The sequence below is a fragment of the Chinchilla lanigera genome, unplaced genomic scaffold (genome assembly GCF_000276665.1).
Source record: "Chinchilla lanigera isolate Chin_1 unplaced genomic scaffold, ChiLan1.0 scaffold00052, whole genome shotgun sequence".
Lineage (NCBI taxonomy): Eukaryota > Metazoa > Chordata > Mammalia > Rodentia > Chinchillidae > Chinchilla > Chinchilla lanigera.
The window spans coordinates 6,935,071-6,958,216 of NW_004955453.1; the positions used below are offsets into that span (position 1 = coordinate 6,935,071).

At 40.5% G+C, this 23,146-nt stretch overlaps 1 protein-coding gene across 9 annotated transcripts; it reads left to right on the plus strand.

The window, feature by feature from the left end:
- The first annotated feature begins 301 nt into the window (after positions 1 to 301).
- Positions 302 to 22,738, plus strand: Slc19a3 (solute carrier family 19 (thiamine transporter), member 3). 9 transcript variants are annotated; one of them, XM_013519974.1, is made up of 9 exons: positions 302 to 369; positions 2,596 to 2,861; positions 7,729 to 8,134; positions 8,750 to 10,940; positions 13,256 to 13,407; positions 15,047 to 15,860; positions 17,439 to 17,631; positions 19,432 to 19,573; positions 20,144 to 22,738. In XM_013519974.1, the coding sequence occupies exons 5-9, from the start codon at positions 13,258 to 13,260 to the stop codon at positions 20,318 to 20,320; spliced, it is 1,476 nt and encodes a 491-aa protein (XP_013375428.1). In that variant the 5' UTR covers positions 302 to 369; positions 2,596 to 2,861; positions 7,729 to 8,134; positions 8,750 to 10,940; positions 13,256 to 13,257; the 3' UTR covers positions 20,321 to 22,738. The 9 variants fall into 9 exon arrangements, with proteins under 9 accessions (XP_013375428.1, XP_013375425.1, XP_013375426.1 ...); XM_013519971.1 differs by having other exon boundaries at positions 7,729 to 8,130; XM_013519972.1 differs by having other exon boundaries at positions 7,729 to 8,130; positions 8,750 to 8,869.
- Positions 22,739 to 23,146: the final 408 nt, after the last annotated feature.

The following is a 23,146-nucleotide window of genomic DNA, read 5'->3' on the forward strand; positions in this document are numbered from 1 at the left end:
TCCCATGCAAAAATAAGGATTTATAGAAAAATAAAAGGACTTGTTCATAAAAAGACCAATGACGGACGCTGCACTCCGTTTATCTTGCTTTATGGACCGTGATTGGGGGGCGGGGGTCAGTATGTTACTTGAAGTGGCTCCTTTCAGATAGAATGAACCGTTTCTGCTCAGGACACACCCGCTGGAAGAGCTCGGGTTCCGCCTCTGCAGCCCAGGCCCGAGAGCCTGAATACACATATGCAAAGTAGGGGCGTGGCCCCTGCCCCGGTGGGAACGCCCCCGCTGCCGGCCCCGCCCCACCCGAGAACCTACATCCTGCCAGAAACCCAGGTTGCTTGGTTATTGGATCAGCAAGCAGCCTTCCGCTAGGTAAGAACTTCTCCCCTCTCTCCCCCAGCTGGGAGCCAGATGAGGCCAGGCCTGCAGGACTCCCCGGGTGGCGGGAGCAGGTCCAGCGCGGCTTCCCGGTTCTGCCGCCTTCTGACTCTGCCAGCCCAGGAGCTGGGTGCTGGGGCCGGCCCAGCCGGGTTTGGTTAGAACTCCCTCGTGCAGCCACCTGGAAAAGCAGATTAAATAAAACAGCGATTCCAGTCAAGGGCCAGCATCTCCCAGGGGATAGCTCGTGTTTGCAAGTTCTAACTGAAGAGAAATTTCAGCACACAAGTCCAAACTTGCGTCCAGAGATGGTACAAAGTTCTCCCTTAGTGAGGAAAAGAAGGGTGTATTTGGAATTAAGAGAACAGATTAATTTTTAAACATCTTCTTGTTGCTCAGTTAAATTCTCTGTTGAGAACTATTTTAATTGAAATTTAAAAAATAGGACCATGCCTTACAGTACTCTTGCTGGGAAGGACACTTAATTCATCAAGTAACGGGGGTAGCACCAAGGCATCAACTCAGCGTCGCTGCTGTAAATGTGCTAAGGTTTGAGCTTACGATGCTGCTGGTTTGGAAAGGGTGAAGGAGGTCATGCGTTCCAAAGTGATTCTCACAGGGCTGAGGGCGCAGTGCTTGCCTCGTATGCACAAACCCCGGGTAGCATCCCCAGCACTGCAAGAACTTAATTACTTAATTACGTTAATTAAGTTATTCTCACAAAGGAGTTTTGCTCCTAACAGTATCAGAACACATTGCTGTCTCCCAAGGCAAAAGGTGTTTTTCATTGAATCACATGTTTTCAAGACTAACACATAACTAATTTTGCACATATGTTTTTTCTTCACCACTGCCATAGTAACTAAAATGGACAAAAATAACTATTTTTTTCATCATTTTTGCTAACCGAAACATTTGTGTCATGGAAATGCAATTCAAGAATATTAAAGAACAAAATTACAGCAGTCGAGTTTAATCATTTTAATCGGCTTTATTTGCTATTCTAGAACATTTCATCCCGTACAGCATTTTAGTAGACTAAGCTGAAAATGTTTGTTCCACAGACAGAGATAAGGTGAAGAAAGCACAAAGTCAAAGAACTGATCAGTTATTTGAAAGTTACTTTCTTCAAGAGGCAGGGACAGAGGTAGAAGAATAGAGAGAAAAACTGATTAGTTGGTTAGTCGGTTCAGTTTTTTCGGGTTACTTTTGCAGGGAGGTACTGGAGATTGAATCCAGAGCTTTTGCACTAAGCTACAGCCCAGTCTTTTTTTTTTTTAATTGATGTATGTTTGCAGTATATAATAATTACATTCATTTTGGGGAATTGGTACATATACATCACATCGTGATCGTGTTTGTCCCCTTTCCCTCCCCTGTTCTACTGTCCCAACTCTTCCTGACTCCCCCATCTCCAAGATCTCTACCTCTTTGTTTCTTCACCTTAATAATTTTAGGAAGAGGGTAAAGTTGTGACTACTGTAAAGAATTAGCACGTTAAACATTTCACTTAACTCGGTGATGAGAATTCTGATACAACCAGACAGCATATAACCAAAGAACGGATATATTTATAGAACAGAAATATGGACTATTGAGTAATAAAATACAGATCCAGAATACTGAAACTGTTTTCCCTTGGAAAAAAGGGAAGAATATTGCCCCTTCACTAGAAATAGCATATTTACAGGTAAAATGTAAAGAATCACTTCACGTTGTTATCAGTTATCATAATTACAGAATTGGAAGGTAGTGTGAACAATCCATAGCTTTTCTTTGAAGAATGAATTTTCCCCACTCCGAATCTGTACCTTTGACCAGATACCTACACTGCAATTCCATGGCTATGTCTGAGAAGTTACATTAGCACATACCTTCCGCAAGTAAAAAGGAATGGTACTGTATGCGATTACACAGAACACACAGGGCGTATGTTCAAGACAATTTGGTTTTGGCAAGAAGCAGAACTATTCGGACCTGTTGGTTGAGAATCTGGCCCTAGTTCAAACCTTTTGAAGTGTGGGATGCTTCCTTTCGCAAAGATTTCTTTTTGAAGGGTTGGCATAGCATTATCAGTGAGTGAGAGGTTCCTTTGCAGTTTTCTGAGAATCTAGTGATTTGGAGAAACTAAACTGTTAGTTTAATAACATTCAGAGGAAAGTTTTGTTTTTTGTTTTTTGTTTTTTTTATTGTACACCTCTCTAACCATTTTTGTTTCAGAAAGACAGGAATCCGGGTGTTTGGATTTGTTCAGGGGATTTCAGAAGAGAGTGGCTGCCTGAGGGTGTGGTCTCCAGGGCATGAAGAAATCGGAAGGGAAGGAGGAGTCACTGCTCTGGCAGTGTTTCTGAAGACAGACTCTGAGGACAGGGCACCGTGGTGGGGATTTGCAGTTGTAGACAGCCGGAAGGAGCAGAGGTTGATGTGAAGGCAAGAGGCCAGACCCGATTCCACAAAAAGATAAACTCCGGCCACAGCAAGAAGAGGTAATTCTGATTCTATCTCACTCAAAGAATGCTCTCTGTCGCTTGATTTGTGGGCCTGTCCTAGCTTTTTGATGTATGGGCATTATTTCCATTCTAAATATTCTTGAACAGACTCAAGTCCAAAGATCTGTTCTCTTTCCTGATGGTAGAGAGGCCTTTTCCTGATGTGAAATTTGGAATAACCTCAGTCGGTGCACGGGGAGGAAAAGTCAAGGGCTACAGAGCTGTACACAGAAAAAAATGCTTTGGAGGGGGAGCATAGTGTGTATTTCCTTAAATTGGGGTACAATTTCCATGTCATACAGAGTACATATTTTATGTTTGAATGTTTATAATTATATACATCCATGTAACTATAGTCCATCAAGACAGGATATTTGACTAATAATCAACCCAATTCCCTCTTGTAGTCCATCTCGGTCATCCCTAGCCCCTCCCCAAAAGTAACATAATCCTGGTTTTTTGTTTGTTTTTTTTGAGATAGGGTTTCACTTTGTAGCTTAGGCTGGCCTTGAAATCATGGCCATCCTCCTGCCTCAGCCTCCCCAGCACTTAGAGCAGAGGCATACTGCACCATGCCCAGCTAAGTCTGATTTCTATAAGCTTCAGGTATTGTAGTTCTGCCTGCTTTGGGACGTCTATAAATGAGTCCTAAAGTACACCCTTGTTGTATCTAGATGCTTTCAAGAAGCATAGTGTTAGAGATTCATTTATGCTGTTCCACATACCAAATCACCTTTGTTGAGATGTAGTTTTCATATAATGAACTGTGTAAGCGTGCAGTGCAAGAGTTCAGACAAATTTTTATACCCATCACCACTACCAAGTTGTAGAGCATTTCCACCACTCCAGAAAGTTGTTGTGTTTTTCTGTAGTCAGTCCCTTCCCTTCCTCTCATCCAGGCAACCACTGATCCACTTTCTTTGTTTTTCTTTTGAGACAGGGTCTCAGCTGTTGAGCTCGCTACATAACCTAGGCTGGCCTCGAACTCACAGTGGTCCTCCTGCCTCAGCCTCCTGAGTGAGTGCTGGGATCATAGGCATGGGCCACCACCCCTGCTCCACTTTCTGTCACTAGTGATTAGTTTGCTTGCTTTAGGATTTTATATACCATAATGGAACCATACATTTTTCTGTCTGGATACTTTGGAACACCGTGATGTTTTTCTTATTCATTCTAGTTTGCAGCAGTCCACTACTTGTTATTGTGGATTACTATTAGTTGTTTTACTGCACCATATTATATATTCATTTCCCATGTAATGGACACTTTAGTTGCTTCTCATTTTTTCACTAGTATGAATATGTGAACTTTCCTGGTTAGCTAGCAAAATGATTTTCCAATGGGTAGAATTTTACATTTCTATAAGCACTGGATACAAATTCTGTGGCTCAAAATCTTTACCAACACTTGGTACGTTAGTCTTTTTGTACTTTCTCATGTTAGTGGTTGTACCATGTTTTCTTACATTTTAATTTGTGATTTCTGGTGACTATGTTATCAGCTAGCTCGTTCTAAAAGCAGCTCGCTAACTAAACATTTTCGGATTCTGGGTTGCTCGCCTCTCCCTCTGGAGTTAGGTTCCAGGTTCTTCTTGTCTCAAACAAAGAACTGAAAAAAATGAGAAGGAAAAAACAGTAACAAAGTTTATTCGGGGAAGTAAAAGTGAAGAGTGGGAGAGAAATTGGCTCTGTAAAGTGAGCTTGGGTCCAGTAAAGACAGAAAGAGGGGGAGAGCAAAGATAAAAGTACACGCTGCACCTGAGAAACTTAGCAAGAGCTCTGGTGGCAAGTTCAGATAGCAAGCTCGTCATGTGGTCTGGTGTGGCCATTTATTCCATCCAAATTCAGTGGAACTTCTACATCCGGGTCCTGAGAGGCTGTGCTGGGCTCCCATGTCTCAGGCTGAGGTCAGGTCTATTGAAACCCCGTGGGAGTTCTCGCGAGAAGCCCGGGCACTAGGCCCTGGGAACTGCTCTGGGCGTGTGTCCCTGTGGGTCCAGGATGGCTACATGACTAGTAGAGGGTGTGGCTGGAATTGGGTGGAGGTTAAGGGATCTAGGTCATTTCCTTCTACATTATTGTCATCTGGGTTGATGCTGACAGTGTCTTCTAAGCAAATGGGGAAGGAATATGATAAAAAGGTCCTTCCCACTGTCCTTGCAGAGACAGGGCTGGGGCCATCCTCGGTCTCAAAGGGCCCCAGCGTACTGGCCATGGGAAGACAGCTCCATCTTCTGTGGTGGGTAGAAGAATCTGATCAACCAAGGCTGCTCCTGGGTCCAAAACCTATGCAAAACTTTAGGAGTCAGGAAACCCAACAACGCCTGCCAGTTTCTGTGGGCCTTGTTTTTTTGTTTGATTGCTTGGTTTTGGTTTGCTTTCTTTTAGTGTATGTCTGTAATACCTAATACTTACATCCATTTGAGAGGTCAGTACATGTATGTAGCATATCCTGAGTATTTTCAGTCCCTCTCTCTTCCTCCCCATCTCTCCTCCTCCCACCTACCCTTTATTCCCTTCTTCATCTCCAATAATATCTGGAACTCAAAAAAAGAAAAAGAAAAAAAATAACCCCCAAAACAAGTGGCTCAATCAGAAAAATGGGCAAATGAACTGAAGAGACATTACTTTTAAAAAAAAAAAAAGGTCTCTTTTTTAATAGTTGTTTATTCTACATGAGTGGAAAATAAACCTGGAAATATCTGTAGCCCTAGTTTTTGTGTATAGACACTTTACATGTACACACAAGCAGCCTGAGGACTGGGAAATATGACACTGTCCACGTCCGAAAGATAAGGTACATGTTGACATAGGTCCTCAACTAAGGATATATGATTCTCCAATGCACACGTGAGCAGGATATGAAGATTCTCCAATGCACACGTGAGCAGGATATGAAGATTCTCCAATGCACACGTGAGCAGCATATGAAGATTTTTATGTGCAAATTACAAAAAAAGGTTTAGTTGGTGCAGTGCCTTTGTCAGTTAAGGGTAACTGAAAGAAATTCAGCAGTGGGATCAGGAAATAGATCCTAGATTTCTTTTGTAACTCACTCCAATAAAGCTTTTTTTTTTTTTTTTTTTTGCTTATTTTTAAAAGAGAAAAATCTCTTTTCTATTACCTCAGAATTAAGATGACAGATGAAGTTATCTTGCCATTGATATAAGAACCAGGTGCTTAAAATATGGTACCACTTCTAGCTGTATAGAAAGGAACAATTCAAAGAAGCGGTGAATGCGGAAAAAAGCAGTAACGTAGTAATAACTGGAATAAAGGAGAAGGCAATAAATTGGACTCTGATACTATGAAATAGCAAACATGTAAGAGGTGGCATAAAAAGAAATTTTCCCAAAGTGGATGAAAGCAAAACTTGTGAGGGACAACTTCATCCAGACTTGATCACAGTCAGAAGACAAGTAAATCTTACATTTGATGGGAGATAAAGAAAAAAATCATTAGCCCTTTAAAATGAAGTGGGATTACATATACTAGCAAGAGAGTTACTATTTTTCAAAAAGCTGCAACACCTCACATATCCTGAAGGGGAAGCACCAATAAAACAGGTGGTCCTGCCTGGCATGGTGGTGCACACCTGCAATCCCAGCACTCAGGAGGCTGAGGCAGGAGGATCATTGTGAGTTTGAGACCAGCCTGGCTACAAAGTGAGCTCAAGGCCAGCCTGAACTGCATAGTGATACCCTGTCTCAAAAAAAAAAAAAAAAAAAAAAAAAAAGGGAGTAAAATAGGTGTCCTCATGTGGATATGTCAAAATGGGACCCAAATAAAGAGTGCAAGAAACCAGATATTGGAGAGGTAGAGCACTAAAGGGTCCCCAGGGAGGGACAGCTGCAGCTTTCTTTTCATTAAGAGAAAAAATAATTATTATTCCCCTACCAGCATAAGGAGACAGAGGCACATCATTTCCAAGGTGATATGGGTGGTCACCTCCAAAGCAAAGGTGCTGGTGGTCTTCGGGACTCCTTCAGGTCACACCTGCCAACTGGGTTAGCCTTTCTGCTGTGTAACCCCAAAAGGCCTGTGGCTGTATCCCCAGGGTCCACGTAGTGTGCTGCAATTGAGTCAGAAGAGGTGCTCTTTGGTCAGTTGTGATCTGCCGCGTCCTCGAAGCTCCAGGGAGAGCTGAGGCCAGAGCTCAAGGTGCACCTCCTCCATCTGCCATTGCTGGCCAGTGGTCTCACACTGACCCCTGTCTCCTGGACACAGGTTCCAGCCCACCAGGGCGAGCCCTGGCCTCAGAGCTGGCCCGGGTGTGTGCTACAAGGAGCTGATGAATTCAGCCTTTCTTATTACTTCCACTTCCAGAATCTTCACTAACGTGACATTCACTCAGCATTTTGTTATGATGGCCTGATAGGTTGGCTTTTGTTCAGGGAATGTCTTTTCTTCTCCTTAACCTATTACCTGGACAATGTTCTTATACATTTTTTTAAACTGATGATGGAGCAGATGAATAATGGGTGGATTAACTGCCATGGAGCAACCTTTGAAAGGATTAACTTCTTAGGAAAGTGCAGAAATGAAGGGAGAGGGTGAATCTTGCTTTCAAACATAACAGCTCAAAAAATCTACCCAGTTCATGTCCTAAACTTACCGGCAATGAAGCAAAAGGAAGTTGAGAGTTCCTTTAGAAGACAGTTAACATTATGGTACCAAAATGGAATGAGAAATGGAAAAATGGCAAAAGAAAAGTCTGCCTCAAAAGTCTGCCAGTACTTAGCATCAAGTCTGAGGTCCTCGCTGTTAGACCTCCCAAGTGTCCTATGACGCCACTCCTAGGTGTGATTATGGAGGACGTGTGTGTGTATTTACTCCTGTTCTTTCCTCTGCAACTCCTAACCCAGTGATTCTATGCCGAGTCCCACGCAGCTCTTGAAATTCCCAGGGTGAGGACACTGAGAGGATGGAGAAAAAAAGGACAAGAATCGGGATACACAAAGCTAAGGCCAGAGGGAGCGCTCTCTCCTGATGGGAAGGAAGGAAGAAACAAGAAAGAGGAGAAGAAGGGAGGGTCCCAACAGCTGCAGCGCACTTTTGTATGCACGCAGGAGGCTGACTGTCACTGAGACCCCTCCACCTAACAGCTTGTCCACGTGGCTTGCCTGGCACACCCAGCGTTCTTGAGACTGGAGCAGCTTCTTTGTGTGACTCGCCTCAGGTGCTCTGCGTTCTGAGGCTGGCCTTGCTCCCGCCCCACGCGTGTGATCGACCTCCAGCTTGAGCCGCTTCCCACAGCTGTTCCTATAGTAAGTGAGTGTGTATTGTGGTCTTATATGTATACTTTTACATATGCCCTGTCCAAACAAAAGTTGGGAGAACATTTAGCCTCATTCTGCAATGCACTCTGATAGTTAATGTTTTTGCATCCCTTTTGAAACATACCGTTTGAAAACTCACTCAGTTTTTTGACTGCATGATCTGAAAAACACTACTCTTAAATAACCTAGAATTGGAATTTTGAGGATATAGCTGAGCTGTCTTAACACAGAGTAAGAGAAACGGTTAACGAAGGTGGAATTAGAAAAACGGAGTCAAATCCAAGCTCTGGTGTGAAAACCAGCACAGATCTATTCTCCTGGCCTTGCATTGCCCCTCTATAATGTTAGGATCTTTATCTACCTCACAGAATGGCCAAAACTTAGTTTCCCAGATATAGAAGTTATAGAAAGATATTGTGCGAGTAATTCTGTTATCATGGTGATAGTCATAAGGACAAAGAAAGCAGACTTTCTGCAATGAGAACACAGAAGATGATGGCTGATACTTAATGGCTTCCACGCAGTAGTGAGACCTTTAGCTGTGAGCTTCCCACCAGAAGCGGTAATGTGACTTTGTGAGAACACAGGCCACTTTCCCATTTTACAGATGAACAAGTGGACTTCAAGGCACTTGTCTAGTTGAAGACCTTCCTGGCCTTTCACTGTTGCCCCTGGCAAGTGAAGCACCCTCAGGAGAGCCACACAGCACCTGTCTTCTCAGAGCGAGGTTCGACTTTCGCACCTTCTGCAGTCCCGCCTGCCCTAACTCCTACACTCTGGTCTGTTCCTATCACCTGCCCCACTCCATCCCCACCTGTGTCCAACTACGCTCTCAGTTGTTTATTCAGTCTCTTGGCACCCTCCTGGAAGGCGTACTACGTGTCAGGCATTACGTTCTATTCATGTAAGGTAGAGCAGTGCGCCAGTCAGCATGCCCTTTGGGGCTTATACTGTACTTTAGAGGAGTATATTAGATTTGTCTGCCTGGCTTTCCCAACTAAATCTAGTCATGCAGCTATGTTAAAACTGTAAGGAGACAAAGGACTATCCAGAGGGCATAGTTCTAGGTCTCTGAGGTGCTTGGAGAAGATGACTTGGAGTTAGTGTCCAAGGCCATGGTCAGCATAGATGAACAGAATGTTGCAGATAGAGTCAGCAACTGCCACCCATCAAGACTACCTTTCAAAGGAGAACCAGGCCTCAGTCATCGGATGCTCAGGAAACTTTTCTTTAAGACCATAAATTACAAAAAAAGAAGAACCCAGCAGACTCACAAGTATCCCATGAAGGAAGGAAAACCCGTGCTTTCTGTGCTGAGGGAGTAAGTGGAGGACGGTGAGCTTTGATCTGCTGTTGGCAAAATTTTCACACTGGCAGTCAGGATAGCTCACTGCTGTTGGAAACCTGGTTAGAAAACCGTGCTGCTCATTCGGCTAAACTACAACGTGCAGAGGGAGCGAGGGGAAAGCAGTGGTAGCAATCAGAGGAGCAGGGGATGGAACCGGACCACAATCCTCAGAACAGGAAAGGGCGTCGGGCCAAGGGTGGGGACGGATTTTACTGGAAGAGAAACAAAGATTGAACACCAAATATGAGAACTTTTAATTTGAGATGAGACACTTAAAGCAGCCTTCAAAGGCCCTGGAATGAGAAGAACAGCTAGTTTCCAACTAGTGTAGAAAGATTTTATATATATATATATAATTGTAGAATGGGAAATTTGTCAACATTGGCCATAGAGGTTAAAATCAGTCATTGCTCCAACTACAAATGTTACTAAAAACTACAGAAGACAAGGCAAATGGGCGTATAGTCAGTTAAAAACATAAACTGCACAATTTAGAATTTAAAAACTCATCAGTCATGGTATAGTTATGGAGTTAGGGAGCTAATAATAATTACAAAATCTACTTCCCGACATTGCATACCGCAGAAGTGGACAGAAAGCTCTGTTTCACATAGTCACTCAAGGAGCCACTCTAGTGTGATCCCTACAATCCTGTAGCCTACTAAAGTGGCTGCAACAGAAGAAAAGAGACTGAGGAATTGGGCGTGGGATCTGTGGTGTCTGAGGCCAACTGTGACACATGCCTCTTGTGCTTACATTCCCCTAACCAGAGAAAATCACATAGTTGTATCTAACTTCGGGGGTGCTGAGAATTGTAAGGAAGCTAATAGGTATTGATTAATATCCATGTTCCTGTTACCCAGGAAAATAGTTATGTGGTCGGGTATAGAATATGCAATACATACAAAAGTGTTGCAATAAATAACACAATTGGGAATGGGTAAAATGACACTTTTGTCAGTTTAAGTGAGTGAAAGAATATGTAATACAATAATAGCACAGTCACCTAATAAAATAAGAGGAAAAGTAATAACAAATATTGATATACTGCAAAAAAGGAAACTATCCTAACAGGAGGTTTTAAAGTAACACTAAATTACTGATAGGTCAAAAAGGCCATAAAATACCAGTGATGATATAAAATGCTTGAATAATAAAATAACCAATTTTGATTTCATATGCATTCAAGAATCCATATTAGTTTCAAGTACCCATGTGTGAATTAGAATAATTCATCACTTATTAGACAATAAATATATTTCATGAAGTACAAAGATTATTTTAAATTTACCAGCAATTCCATGAATAATGCAGTGTTGCCTAAATAAATTTATTTTCCATTCAAAAAGAAAAGCTGCTATCTGGGACCACCCATGAAAGGGAAAAGAGGGTGACAAGCCATGGTGTGACTCTGCGGGTTCCGCTGTCTGGATCCCTGGGATTCTACCAGGTGACTTTCTCTTCTGGGATGAATGAGCCCTCTCACACGTCTCTGGCCCACTTTCAAACTACAGCTGCCTTTGGAAGCTCTGTATATTAAGCCCTAACCTCTAGTATGGGCCAGTTCATAAAAATACTTTCTTTCCTCAGTGTGGATTAGTGCAAAGCAGGAAGGGACACCAGAATGACGACAAGGGGTTGGGATGAGAGGACCCTGGTGGTTTTGCGAGGTCTTCATTCAAATCTTAACCATGTAGTTTGAGTCCCCTTGCTGGACATCCTGAATCTTCCATATACTCAACTTTGAATTTGGGGAAATAATGTATTTTATAGAATTACTAGGCTTTCATGAGATTGTATGCAGAAAAGTGTTCATAAGACATTAGTTTCCTTCCTACAAATTATCTCAGACATTAACTCAGTCAAGGTGAGCAAAACTAAATTTTGCAACATTGTAAAGTTTGATCTCTGACATGAAGAAATAAGCATGAATTTTTCCGTTCACCCTGCAGTCCACATACAAAAAGCAAGATGTTTGCAAGTGTCACCATCATAAAATAAAGTTGGGTTTTTGTTTGCTTCCTGTGTGATGATGCGGGAGATCCCATGGTACTGGGTTTTGTGTTTAAAATTTGAATATAAAGTGATTTCTACATTGGGAAAAAGCGTGAAGTCTTAATGAGTCACTGGCCACATTGACGTGGTTCCAGACAGCAGCATAATTTTCCAACCAGGTTTCCAACAACGGTGAACTGTCTTGATAACATGAAAATTCTGCCAAGCGCAAATCAGAACTTACCACCGAGGAGACTTAGACTAACAAAAACAATTCTTGGCAACAAAGGCAAGGCAAGGCACATCACAATACCTAACTTGAAATTATACTGCAAAGCTACTATGATAAAAATCAGCATGGTACTGGCAAAAAAATAGACCTGAGGTTCAGTAGAATAGATTAGGGTATTTGCTTTCTAAGTAACCCATTTAAAGATATCAATATGTAATATATCAACCATTGTTAATTTCCTATCACCTTGTCTGAAATTCTGTATTGCTTTTGTATTATTTTGTAAATGTATGTGTGTTTGTTAATATGTTTTCATTCTTTTATCTTTAAAATAAAAAAAGAATAGATTAGAAGATGCAGGCACAACTACATACACACTCAGCCACTTTAGCTTTATCTCAGCCACCGATAAACACAGTCAGCCACAAAGGGGCCAAACATGTTCACTGGAAGAAAGATAGCCTTTTTAATAAATGGTGCTGGAAAAACTAGCTTTTCACATGCTGAAGACTAAAGCTAGACCCAAGTCTATCATCATGCACTAAACTAAAGTCAAAATGAATCAAAGATCTAAACATTAAAACAGAAACACTAAATCTAATGGAAGAGAAAATAGGTGAAAATGTTGAAGACATAGGGGTGGCCACAGACTTCATGAACAAAACCCAGACTGTGTGGGAAATACTACCAAATATCACCAACTGGGATCTCATTTTTTATAAGGCTTTCACACAGCAAAAAAAATCATCAATAGAGTGATAAGACAACCCACAGAGTGGGAAAAAATTTTACCCAGTTGTCTCTCAGGCAAAGGACTTTTATCTAGAACATATAAAGAATTGAAAAAAAAATCAGACCCCCCAGCATAATTTTTTTAACTGAAGGATTATGAATTCTTAAAAGACTGGCGACACCTCTTAAATACCTCAGATGTCTGCTGAGTGTCCAGCAAAATGCTAGGTAAGGGCCAGTCTAAAGAGGAGGTGAATGTGTAAGTAAACAAATGTTCCATATGGTAAGAGTCTCAGAATTGGTGCAGAATGGAGAGGTCAGATGGTACAAAGTTTGATTTAATTCAGTCTGTGCTCAGTTGGCAGTATTCGTCCACCTACCGCATATACACCAGTGAGTCACTAGCTAATATTTTACTTGGGTTTAAGGATGCCTTGGCTCATTGTCGATCATTAATTATTAGCTCTGCATAACCACACGTGTGCTGAAGAGCACTAAAGAAATATAACTGACTGTTCCTCCAACAATAATGAAAAAAGTTCATGGACCTACGGAGTATTTGAGAGCAGTTTTTCATCACTAGCTTTTCAGTTTCAATTGCAGATGAACAAAACATTATCCTTGCTTAAAACATTTTCAGGGGTTGAGATGATGGATCAGTGGTACAGCACCAGGCTAGCACGGTCAAGGGCCTGGATGTGACCACCAGCACCAGAAAAAAATAGCAATAATTAGGTCTTCACTATATCCAATGTACCAAGAAGAGTAAATGTTATTTAATTTTTGCTTTATTTCCATTTGATTAGCGATGGATTCTTTTAGAACTTCACGAAGCAATTCCTGGATTTTTCCCACTGTGATCCTCTGCTTATTTGGATTTTTCTCTCTGATGAGACCATCAGAACCATTCCTTATCCCATATTTATCTGGACCCAATAAAAACCTGACCAGCACAGAGGTAAGTCAATACACATCCATAAATTAATGTGGATTAATTTTACAGCACTTGAACAAGGACAAAGGGCTTCATTTGACTTCAGTGAGTCCAATTTTCATAGCATTTGTCTCATAACAGAACTACTCTTTCCTCCTTATGCTTGCAAAAATGGGCATCCAAAATATACTATATGTACAATAAATGTTTTTACTTTGGCTGAATCCTAACATTACACCTAATGCGTGGGAATCTTCCAGGTCTCCACTGCTTCTATAATACTTATACTGAAATACAATTGATGCCAGTCATACAATTTAATCTAATAAACTGGTGGACTGCTAAGGTGTAAACAGCATCTAATAAAGATTTATGCATATTATTCTGCAAATTATCATGATGCATATACAGTTATGCATCACATAGTGATGATGCTTCAGCCAACACTGTGACAATGATGTGGCAACGATGATTTCATAAGATTATAAGGGAACTAGGGGCTGGGGATTTAGCTCAGCGGCAAAGCGCCTGCCTGGCAAGCGCAAGGTCGTGAGTTCGGTTCCCGGTACCGGAGAAAAACCAAAAAAAAAAACCAAGATTATAAGGGAACTAAAATCTCCCTATCACCTAATGACGTCATAGCCAACCCACACCATGGCGCAATGCATTCTGCACACAACTGCGCTGATTCCGGGAAGAACAAATGTGCACTGCCACTCATACAAGAACAGAACATACACCACTGTGTACAGTATGTAATATTTGGTAATGATAACCAAGGAGTGTTGTTGGTTTATGTACTTAGCGTTCTGAACTTTTTGCCGTTGCCTTGGAGTGTACTCCTACTTATTAAAATAAAAATTTACTGTGAGACAGTATGGATAGTACAATAGCAAACTCATGCATCGTGTGTTGACGTTATCCCTGAGTACAGTATTTTCTCTCCTGCTTTAATCTTGTGTTGTTTTGTTCTCCATGGCCCCAGGAACAACAGGCTATGCTTTATATATGCCCGGTACCATAGATGTGTGGTACCGTCCTGTTTGTACACTCTGAGGTTTGTCAATGAAGAAAACTGCCCTGTGACCCATTTGCTCTGGCAGAGCAAACTCTCTTTGTGAAGCAGTGCATGAAAGCATTTCTTCAGTTCTGCTAGTTAGCAGCAGATGTGACATGAACAGCGTTTCCTCTTGGCCCTACCTCCTTCTCTGGAAAGCCTGTCATTTCAGTGTACACTCTTTACCAATATTAGTGCTCTTTGAACAGAAGGAAATGGGGGTTTGTAGGAACTTGGGAAACCCGCAAGTGTCTGAAAAGGTTACAATAAAACTTAATTTACTCAAATGTATATACTAGTTAAACTTAAAATATAGCTCAGACCACACATTGTCCCAATATATCCTTCTACTGGGATAGCGCAAAGTAAATACATTGTTTGGGTTTCTTTGCCTTTTTTCTTTCCAGGCACGGGGGTTTTGTTTTAGGGTTTTTTTTCCCCCAATGAGAAAGGGGACTCTTTTCTCAATGATTTCTTTGAAAATCAGTTTTTTCTCATGCTTTCCACTCTGAGGAATACCTGATAAAATGCAGATACTGTGGTCCAAGCCACTTGTCCTTTAGAGATGTGCTGGAGCTCCCCGGTCACACTATACCAACTTCACAGATCACGAACGAGATCCTTCCCGTGTGGACCTACTCCTACCTGGCGCTCCTGCTCCCCGTGTTTGTCCTCACCGACTACGTCCGCTACAAGCCAGTCATCATCCTCCAAGGCGTGAGCTTCATCGTGACCTGGCTGCTGCTCTTGTTCGGCCAAGGAGTAAGAGCCATGCAGGCCGTCGAGTTCGTCTTTGGGATGGTCTCGGCCACCGAGGTGGCCTACTACGCCTACATATACAGCGTGGTCAGCCCTGAGCACTATCAGAGGGTGAGCGGCTACTGCAGGAGTGTCACGCTGGTGGCCTACACTGCAGCCTCGGCGCTGGCCCAACTCTTGGTGTCCCTGGCGAACCTGTCATACTTTTACCTCAACGTCATATCCTTGATCTCTGTCTCTGTGGCCTTTTTTTTCTCACTCTTTCTACCAATGCCTAAAAAGAGCATGTTTTTCCACGCACAACCCAGCAAAGAAGTTCCTCCAAAGCCACCGGGGAAGGATGCTGCCCTAGGGGAGGCTCAGGAGGATCACGGAGCAGATCAGCAGAAATCATTCCGCATTCCCGAGAATCTGGGGGACAGCCTTATGGGCAGCCGCAAGACTGGAAGCATGGTTTTGAGGATTTTTGTGCAGTGGTTCCAAGATCTGAAGGAGTGCTACTCCTCCAAGCGTCTGTTTTACTGGTCCCTGTGGTGGGCTTTTTCCACGGCAGGTTTTAATCAAGTTTTGAATTATATTCAAATCCTGTGGGATTACAAGGCACCATCCCAAGACTCTTCCATCTATAATGGGGCGGTAGAAGCTATTGCAACATTTGGAGGTAATTTAACATCTCTTTATTTTCTTTTCCCCCTTAAGTTCATTTCTCCAGGTACTAAATTTCTCCATGGTAATACATTAGCTCTTTTCAGAGGTATAATAGTATTTTTTCATGAATGGAAGGCACTTGAAAAATAAGTAGTACCGTGACATTAATGTGTTATAGTTACAAGAAAATCAGGAGCTCAGAGCTTAGAACCAATGAAATTCTAGCAGAACCCTCCAGATCCCATCTCCTCATGAGGAAAAATCCTGACAGTGTGCTGTTCCTTCAGCATTGTTAATATTGTAAAGAAGAAAGTGTATAAGTAAGGAGTTACTAGTTATTTTAAGAAGAACATGAGGCTTTGAAAGCCTTCCTGGGGGACTCTTATTGATCTAGCCAAGACACACCTTTAGCAGTCCCCGGGTGTAACCAGTAATTTTCAAAAATAGCCTTCTGTGAGATGGTACGGGGGAGAAGGCATTAAGAACCAGTACTCTAATATCAGAGGAAAAGTTGCCTTTGAAGTTCACCAGACAATATTTATATCCTAGTAAATGCCAACATAAACATCAAGTCAGACTTTGAAGATATTTTTCCGGAAGTGGGTCTTTTTTTTCCACACCCTTATATACAAAATGTTTATATACAAAATGTTTCAGAAAACCCATGTGACCCAGTTTTATGATTGTTTCCCTTTTAGGAAGCCTCCATGTAACTCGTAAATACCAGGACAGTGCCAGAATTGGCTCCTCAAAACGATTGTGCCTGCATTCCAAATTCTCAGGGAGCATAGGCCTCTGGGGATGTGGCTCTTTCCTAGGTCACACATGAGAAAGTTAATTCGCCATTTGGCAGTCATTTGAACCTAAGTGCCTTTCATTTTGTTAGAGAACCGTAATAATATTTTTAATTATTGACAATTATTAACCTCTTGTACCCTATAAACCAATAGATATCTTTCCACTCAAAGCCTCCAGAAAATTAGGTTATGTCTTGAAGATAGTAAGGTGGAGATTAAAAGCACCATGATGATCAAGAGCCGGAGGTACAGCTCAGAGGCAGGGTGCTTACTCAGCATGCGTGAGTCCCTGGTTTGTTCTCCAACACTAGAAACAAGAAGAAGTAAGATTAAGATCATTAAAGATTAATAAAGACTAAAACTGACTTCTCAATGCAACATATCTGGTACCCATCACTAAAAAACCAACAATAAAAAATAATATTGCTGTTGACTTATCTCAGCGCGAGAGGGCTTCTGTAGTATGAATGCTTGTGTTAAACAGCTGGGTTACTGTATTATTTCTCCTAATTCTGCTGCGGGGAGGAAACTTTCAGGTCCTTCCACACAGTATAGTGCCTGATATGTAATTGATACTAACTAAAAATGAGATGCTTAAGTAGCTGAAAACAAAATCAGGTACTGAAAAGAGAAGAAAACCCTGGCCTTCCAAAGGACAAATCCTCATTTCGATAAATCACACAGTGTTGTGAAAGCAGTACATTCATCTTCTAGAACTGCTCAACACCGGGGCTTTTTACAACTGTGATTCTGTTCCCTGCGTGCAGAGTCAGAGTGTGTCATTTCTTTCTCAGGGGCTCTGGCTGCCTTCGCAGTGGGCCATGCGAAAGTCGACTGGGACCTGCTGGGGGAGCTGGCCCTCGCCTTCTTCTCCGTCATCAGCGCTGGCTCCCTGTTCCTCATGCATTACACCCTCAGCATCTGGCTGAGCTACGCTGGGTATCTGATTTTCAAGTCCAGCTACATGCTTCTGATAACCATCGCGGTGTGAGTATCTCCAGCCGCCTCTTGCTGCTCTTCTCCGCAATTTCAGAATCAGTTACAATGGGAAAGGTCAACTATTTCGCACTAAATTCAACACAAGCCATCTTTTCCTTTCACTGTTCTCTGATGGCTGCTAAAATTAGCCATCAAGGAAAAGAAAAGTTTTGATACATTAGAAAACAAAAGGAATGGTAGATTGTCTGGTGTGATTTTTTAAAAACTTTCCAACAGCTTTCCATGATAAATCAGAAGAAAGGATCCACTGAAAGGTTTTGATTTTTAATTTCCAACAATTTTCCATAACAAAGTGTGACGTGATTTAATTTTAAATTAGATTTCATCGGGGGCTGGGGATTTAGCTCAGCGGCAAAGCGCCTGCCTGGCAAGCGCAAGGTCGTGAGTTCAGTTCCCAGTACCGGAGAAAAACCAAAAACCAAAAAAAAAAAAAAAAAAAATTAGATTTCATCTTTAATTTCATTTAACTGCTTGAGTAATTCTAAGCATGTACTATTCTGTAAACAAAATATTCTTTAGAAATTTATAGCCTGCACGGTGGCACATGCCTATAGTCCCAGCACTCAGGAGGCTGAGGCAGGAGGATCGTTGTGAGTTCGAGGCCAGCCTGAACTGCATAGCAAGACCCTGTCTCAGAAAGATAAAAAAAAAAAAAAAGAAATTTATAACAAGTTGGATGCTGAAAAAAAGTGCTCGTAAAGAGTGTAAGAACCCTTTAGGTACAATGATTTGTACAGTCAATTGGGTTTTAACCATTTTTTTTTAAAGAACATCTTTGGAATTTAGAATTTAGGAGAATTTTTGCATCTACTCTTTAAGAATATGATCAAAAAATATTTGGTTTGCCTAGGAGCAGTTAAAGTTGAGTGTAGGAAACGTGCTTTTATATTAACAAAAGAGATGCAAAACACTTGAATTTCAAGTTGCTTATGAGAAGTGGGGATGAGCTTTATCAAGCTTTGTTTGTTTTTAATTTCTAGAAGATGAATGACAAACAACTGACAAAACACAGAAATATGAGCACCAGGGAAAGGACCATTAGGCAAAAGAAAAAGATGAAACTAGTTGGCATTTTAGTTTTCTTCACTGAAATGTCTTTGTTTAGTGGATCAAGTCCATGTGTCCTTATTTTCTTCTTTTAAGATGAGGGTTGAAAGCTTTACATTGCCTTGGAATTGGAAAGTATTTAGAACCTCAAAGCCTTTTGCCTGCACTCAAAACATGTGCCAAGATTTCAAAATCTACATAATTAAAAATTAATTAGAAATTCATTCCATTTTGCAAGTACTGAGAGTCTGGATCTTTCAAAGAATAATTCACCTACTAAACTTAGTTGGTGGAAGTAATTGATGCAAACTGAATAATGATTAGAAAAAAGACAGCCCTCTGATTCAGTAACCATATCTACAATCAAATAATACCCAGTATTACAAGAAATTGACAATAAACTGAATAAAACTAAAAAAACTTACACAAATTAACCATATCTAAAATCAAATGAACACCCACTATCTGAAGTTATGAGAACTTAGAATACTTATGCTTAAGTACGGGAAAGGGTTGCACTTTATACAAGTAATTTTGCTGTTCTGCCTTTAATTCAACCTTTATAAATTTATAAATATGTACAATATTTAGTTCCTTCACTTTCTTCTGCCTATGTGTGATAGAGGAGGAGGTTTAAACAAGTGCCACTAATGACACTATTTTCTCTTTATTTTCTACCTTTTAAAGACAAGGGTCTTGTGTTTGTTATGGTTCAAATATTTATTGAGCATTTAATGATAGATTTCAGATTGCGGTTAATCTGAGTGTGGAACGCTATGCCCTGGTGTTTGGAATAAACACTTTTATTGCCTTGGTGATTCAGACTATCATGACTTTGATTGTAGTAGATCCCAGAGGGCTCAACCTGGCAATCAGCATTCAGGTAAGCTGTACTGCTTCTGCTTTGTTTAGTGGCTGGGAATATAGACTAACTAGATGTCCTCCAAGATTTCTCAACCTTACAGTTAGCAATACTTAATTTTTCTTGAATTTCTTAGTTAAGCAAATTTTAAAACATGCTGTTCCTTAATTATATAATAACACTGAGTAGGATTTGAGTAATAATTGCAGTTAGTTCAACACTTACCTGATTAAGGCAGGTAAGAAGTAACCTCAATGTCTAAAACTCAATCTTAGAGACCCTGAATGTAGCATTCTACCAGGTTCCAAATATATAGGACACATAAGTAGAGTATCTTTGTCATGACTGATGATAGGAGCCAGGATGTGAACCTAAGCAGTCTGCTCTGAAGCCACAGACTCTTAAAGCATTGCTTACATTTTTATATTTGATTCCTTTAAGACAGTGCAGAGTGTCATCAATCTAAATAATCCATAGTTAAGCTCTAAGTTTTAGTACTCCATAAGCCAGACACACTAATGGCATCATTGCATATTATCAGTGAGTATATAGTCAGATTTTGTATGTGACTAATCATTTGCTTTTCTTCAGTTTTTAGTTTATGGGAGTTATTTTGCTGTCATTGCTGGAATTTTCCTAATCAGAAGCACATACATTCTCTACTTGGTCAAATGCCAGAAAGAAGAACAGAGACTACCTACAATTCAGAGTCCAGCTAAGCCACACACAGAGGAGCCAATTAATACCGTCCTGTCAACAAAGCTCTAACCTTATTGTATCAGTACAGTAGTTTTCAAATCAGTGACTAAAAGGGTGGGATTTTGAGATGGATATACGGACATGTTCGATAAGCTGGATCCCAATGGACCTTTCAAAAAGCACGACAGAACCTTAGCTTTAGACCGTATATCTATGTGCACAGCTGAATTGCGTGCAGTTGGCAAAGCCCATCACAGTTAAAGAACCCATGTTGGAAACCCATGTGCATAGAAACCTAGTCCTGATCACTTCTAAGAACATGCAAATGGCACAAAAACAAACCAGGAAGAAACACCACCCCTCCTGGTGGACTCCTGCCCACCAGTGGATGGAAATCCTAACTGGACTGACCCTATATTTGGGCTAGGTGCTTCTTGTGACTGAAGGAGGCAACACAAGGGGCATTTTGGTCACATGAGCCATTTTTCTTCCTCTTCCAGCAAGTGTGCTTCTGGTTTAACTTCTACTCTGAGAGAATTACAAAGGTTGATCTCATTTCTAAAGAGTCTTTCTCAACCTTATAAACCTTGCATTATCCACCAGCTATGGTTTGATACAATCACTATTTTTATCTTTTATAATTATTTTTCATTTTTGCTTTTTTGAGCTTTGCGCTATAACTACCTCAGAAATTGCTAACAGGTAACTGTGTGTCACTGGATGACACTGAGCTAGAAGAGGTATTGTTAACCCAGTCTGTGTATTAATGTTCTATCAGTATAATGTCTAAAGTAGAACACTAGAAGAAATTTCCAGAGGTTTCTAGTAATATTTATAAATGAAGAATACTTGGAGGAATTAGATGCCTGATATTTTTATTCATTTATTTTTTACTTTCTTTTTTTGGTGCTAGAGATTAAAACCAAGGCCTCATGGGTGCTAAGCAGATCTGTCATTGAACTACACCCTAGTTCCCGAAATACCCAGCCAGCTTTGCCACACCCTAATCTCCTATGTCAGAACATACTATCTTGCATGCCTGGAACTGACTTGTATAAAATTTTTTCATTACAGTATTTTTTAAAGACCAAAGAATTTTAACTAAAGTTCAAAGGGAACAGGGAAAATATGTTATGGTGCATTGTATAATCACCTGTAATAACAACATTAAAAATGAGAAAATACTTTAAACAGCAACATAGAAAGAGCTCTAAAATACATCAAGTAGAAAAAAAAGTTAAGCGCCAAAATAATAATAAATGCAGTAAATTCATAATCTGCATAAAAGGAAGAAGACTGGCCAAATTACGTGTGCATATAATTTTTCTGTAAGTACAAACATAATGAGTAACAGTAATTACCTGCTATCAAGTAATGAAGGGGGGATACTTCTCCTGATATTTCATGTTTTCAGCCTATGAAGCACCCACCCCCAAATAAAATCCTGCTTCAGAAAAAAAGTGTTTAACCTTGGAAAATTAGCATTCAAGTATAAGGAACTAGCGATTTGTTATATGTAACCACCACCCTGATGGTTTTACAGTTTTTGCAATGTACATAAATAACTAAATGTGCATTTACAATTAAAAGGAAAAGCAAGAGAAGAAAAACAGATCTAGCACTAAAAATTAAGTGAAATGCTCTATTTGTTACGTCATTAAAGAAAAAATGTTTTCATTTGGTTGTTGTTGTTGAGTTAAATCCTTTTATGTAAGTGCCAGCCACATAGGCTCAGCTCATGGTCATCCCCACACCAGTTCCTGTTCCCCTGTCCAAAGTCAAGCACATAGAAATAGTACAGCTTGAATTCAGGCATGTCTGACCACAAGAGCTGTGATCTTTCCACTGTGGGATATAATGTGTCTTCATTAAAGACAAAGACCACTAGAGGACCCCCAAGTCAGCAGAATATCAACTCAAAGAACTGCGAGAAATTGAAATGGTGTGAGTTTTTAAAGGATTTCTGGATTTTCTCAGATGTAAGTAGGAGTCATTTTGATCTAAAGAATCTTCCTATTTCAAAAACAGAAATTCTATGTAATTATGCTCTACAGGAAACCATAAAAGTCAGGGGAAAGTATAAAGGATCACGTGGTCTCTTTTAAAGCACTCACTCAGAAACTAGCAGGAAGATAAATTGGGTCAGTAGACAAACATGCTATTCCATAGAATGCTGGAGACCAAAGGACAAGATCTGGGAGGAATAGTTAAATCAGCATGCTCAGGTCAAGAGAGTTATGACCAGAAGAAATTACCCATAGTTGAACTGAGTCCTGAGTTTGAGCTTTTGAAAACACTTTGAAATTTCAATTTTATCAGGGCACTTACCTTCTCTTGGAAGTAGTAGGCTGGATCCAATAAAATAGCATATAAAATTATTGCGATTTATACTCAGAACATCAATTCTCTCCTATAAGTATTTGAATTATAAATATCAAGTATTTTAAAATATGGTCTATCTTGAACATGAGAAAAAAATTTTGTTGATTTAAAAATACTATGACTTCACAGCAGGTAGCCACTCTTACCAGTTGCATTTATGCTTGTAGAAAAATTGTGCGGTCATTTGGGGTTGATACGTTCCTTCTCTGAAAGTAGGAATTACAACAATGATTATCTGAAGGATATTCCAGTTAAGAGATATAATCCTGCAATCTATTCACATTTATTTTGTATTGCTCTAGAGTAAACCTGTTGCCACAACTGTATTATTGATCCTTCCACAGGCAATTTTGCCAAGCTTAAAACACATCTTTAAGAACACATGAATCTGCTTGTTTCCAGTTCATTAAAAGCTATGGACTGAAAAATTGTTTATATTCTATCGACAAGAATGGAAAGTTTTCTTAAGATTTAACTGTTAAGAGCCTTATGCCTATTTACTTCTTTTCCTTC

Excerpts from the sequence above, each read along its gene's own strand:
- Slc19a3 (XM_013519974.1), top strand. The coding sequence starts at position 13,258 with ATGGATTCTTTTAGAACTTCACGAAGCAATTCCTGGATTTTTCCCACT. Across the intron at positions 17,632-19,431 it reads CTTCTGATAACCATCGCGGT|ATTTCAGATTGCGGTTAATC; the intron begins GTGAGTATCTCC and ends ATTTAATGATAG. Across the intron at positions 19,574-20,143 it reads ACCTGGCAATCAGCATTCAG|TTTTTAGTTTATGGGAGTTA; the intron begins GTAAGCTGTACT and ends GCTTTTCTTCAG.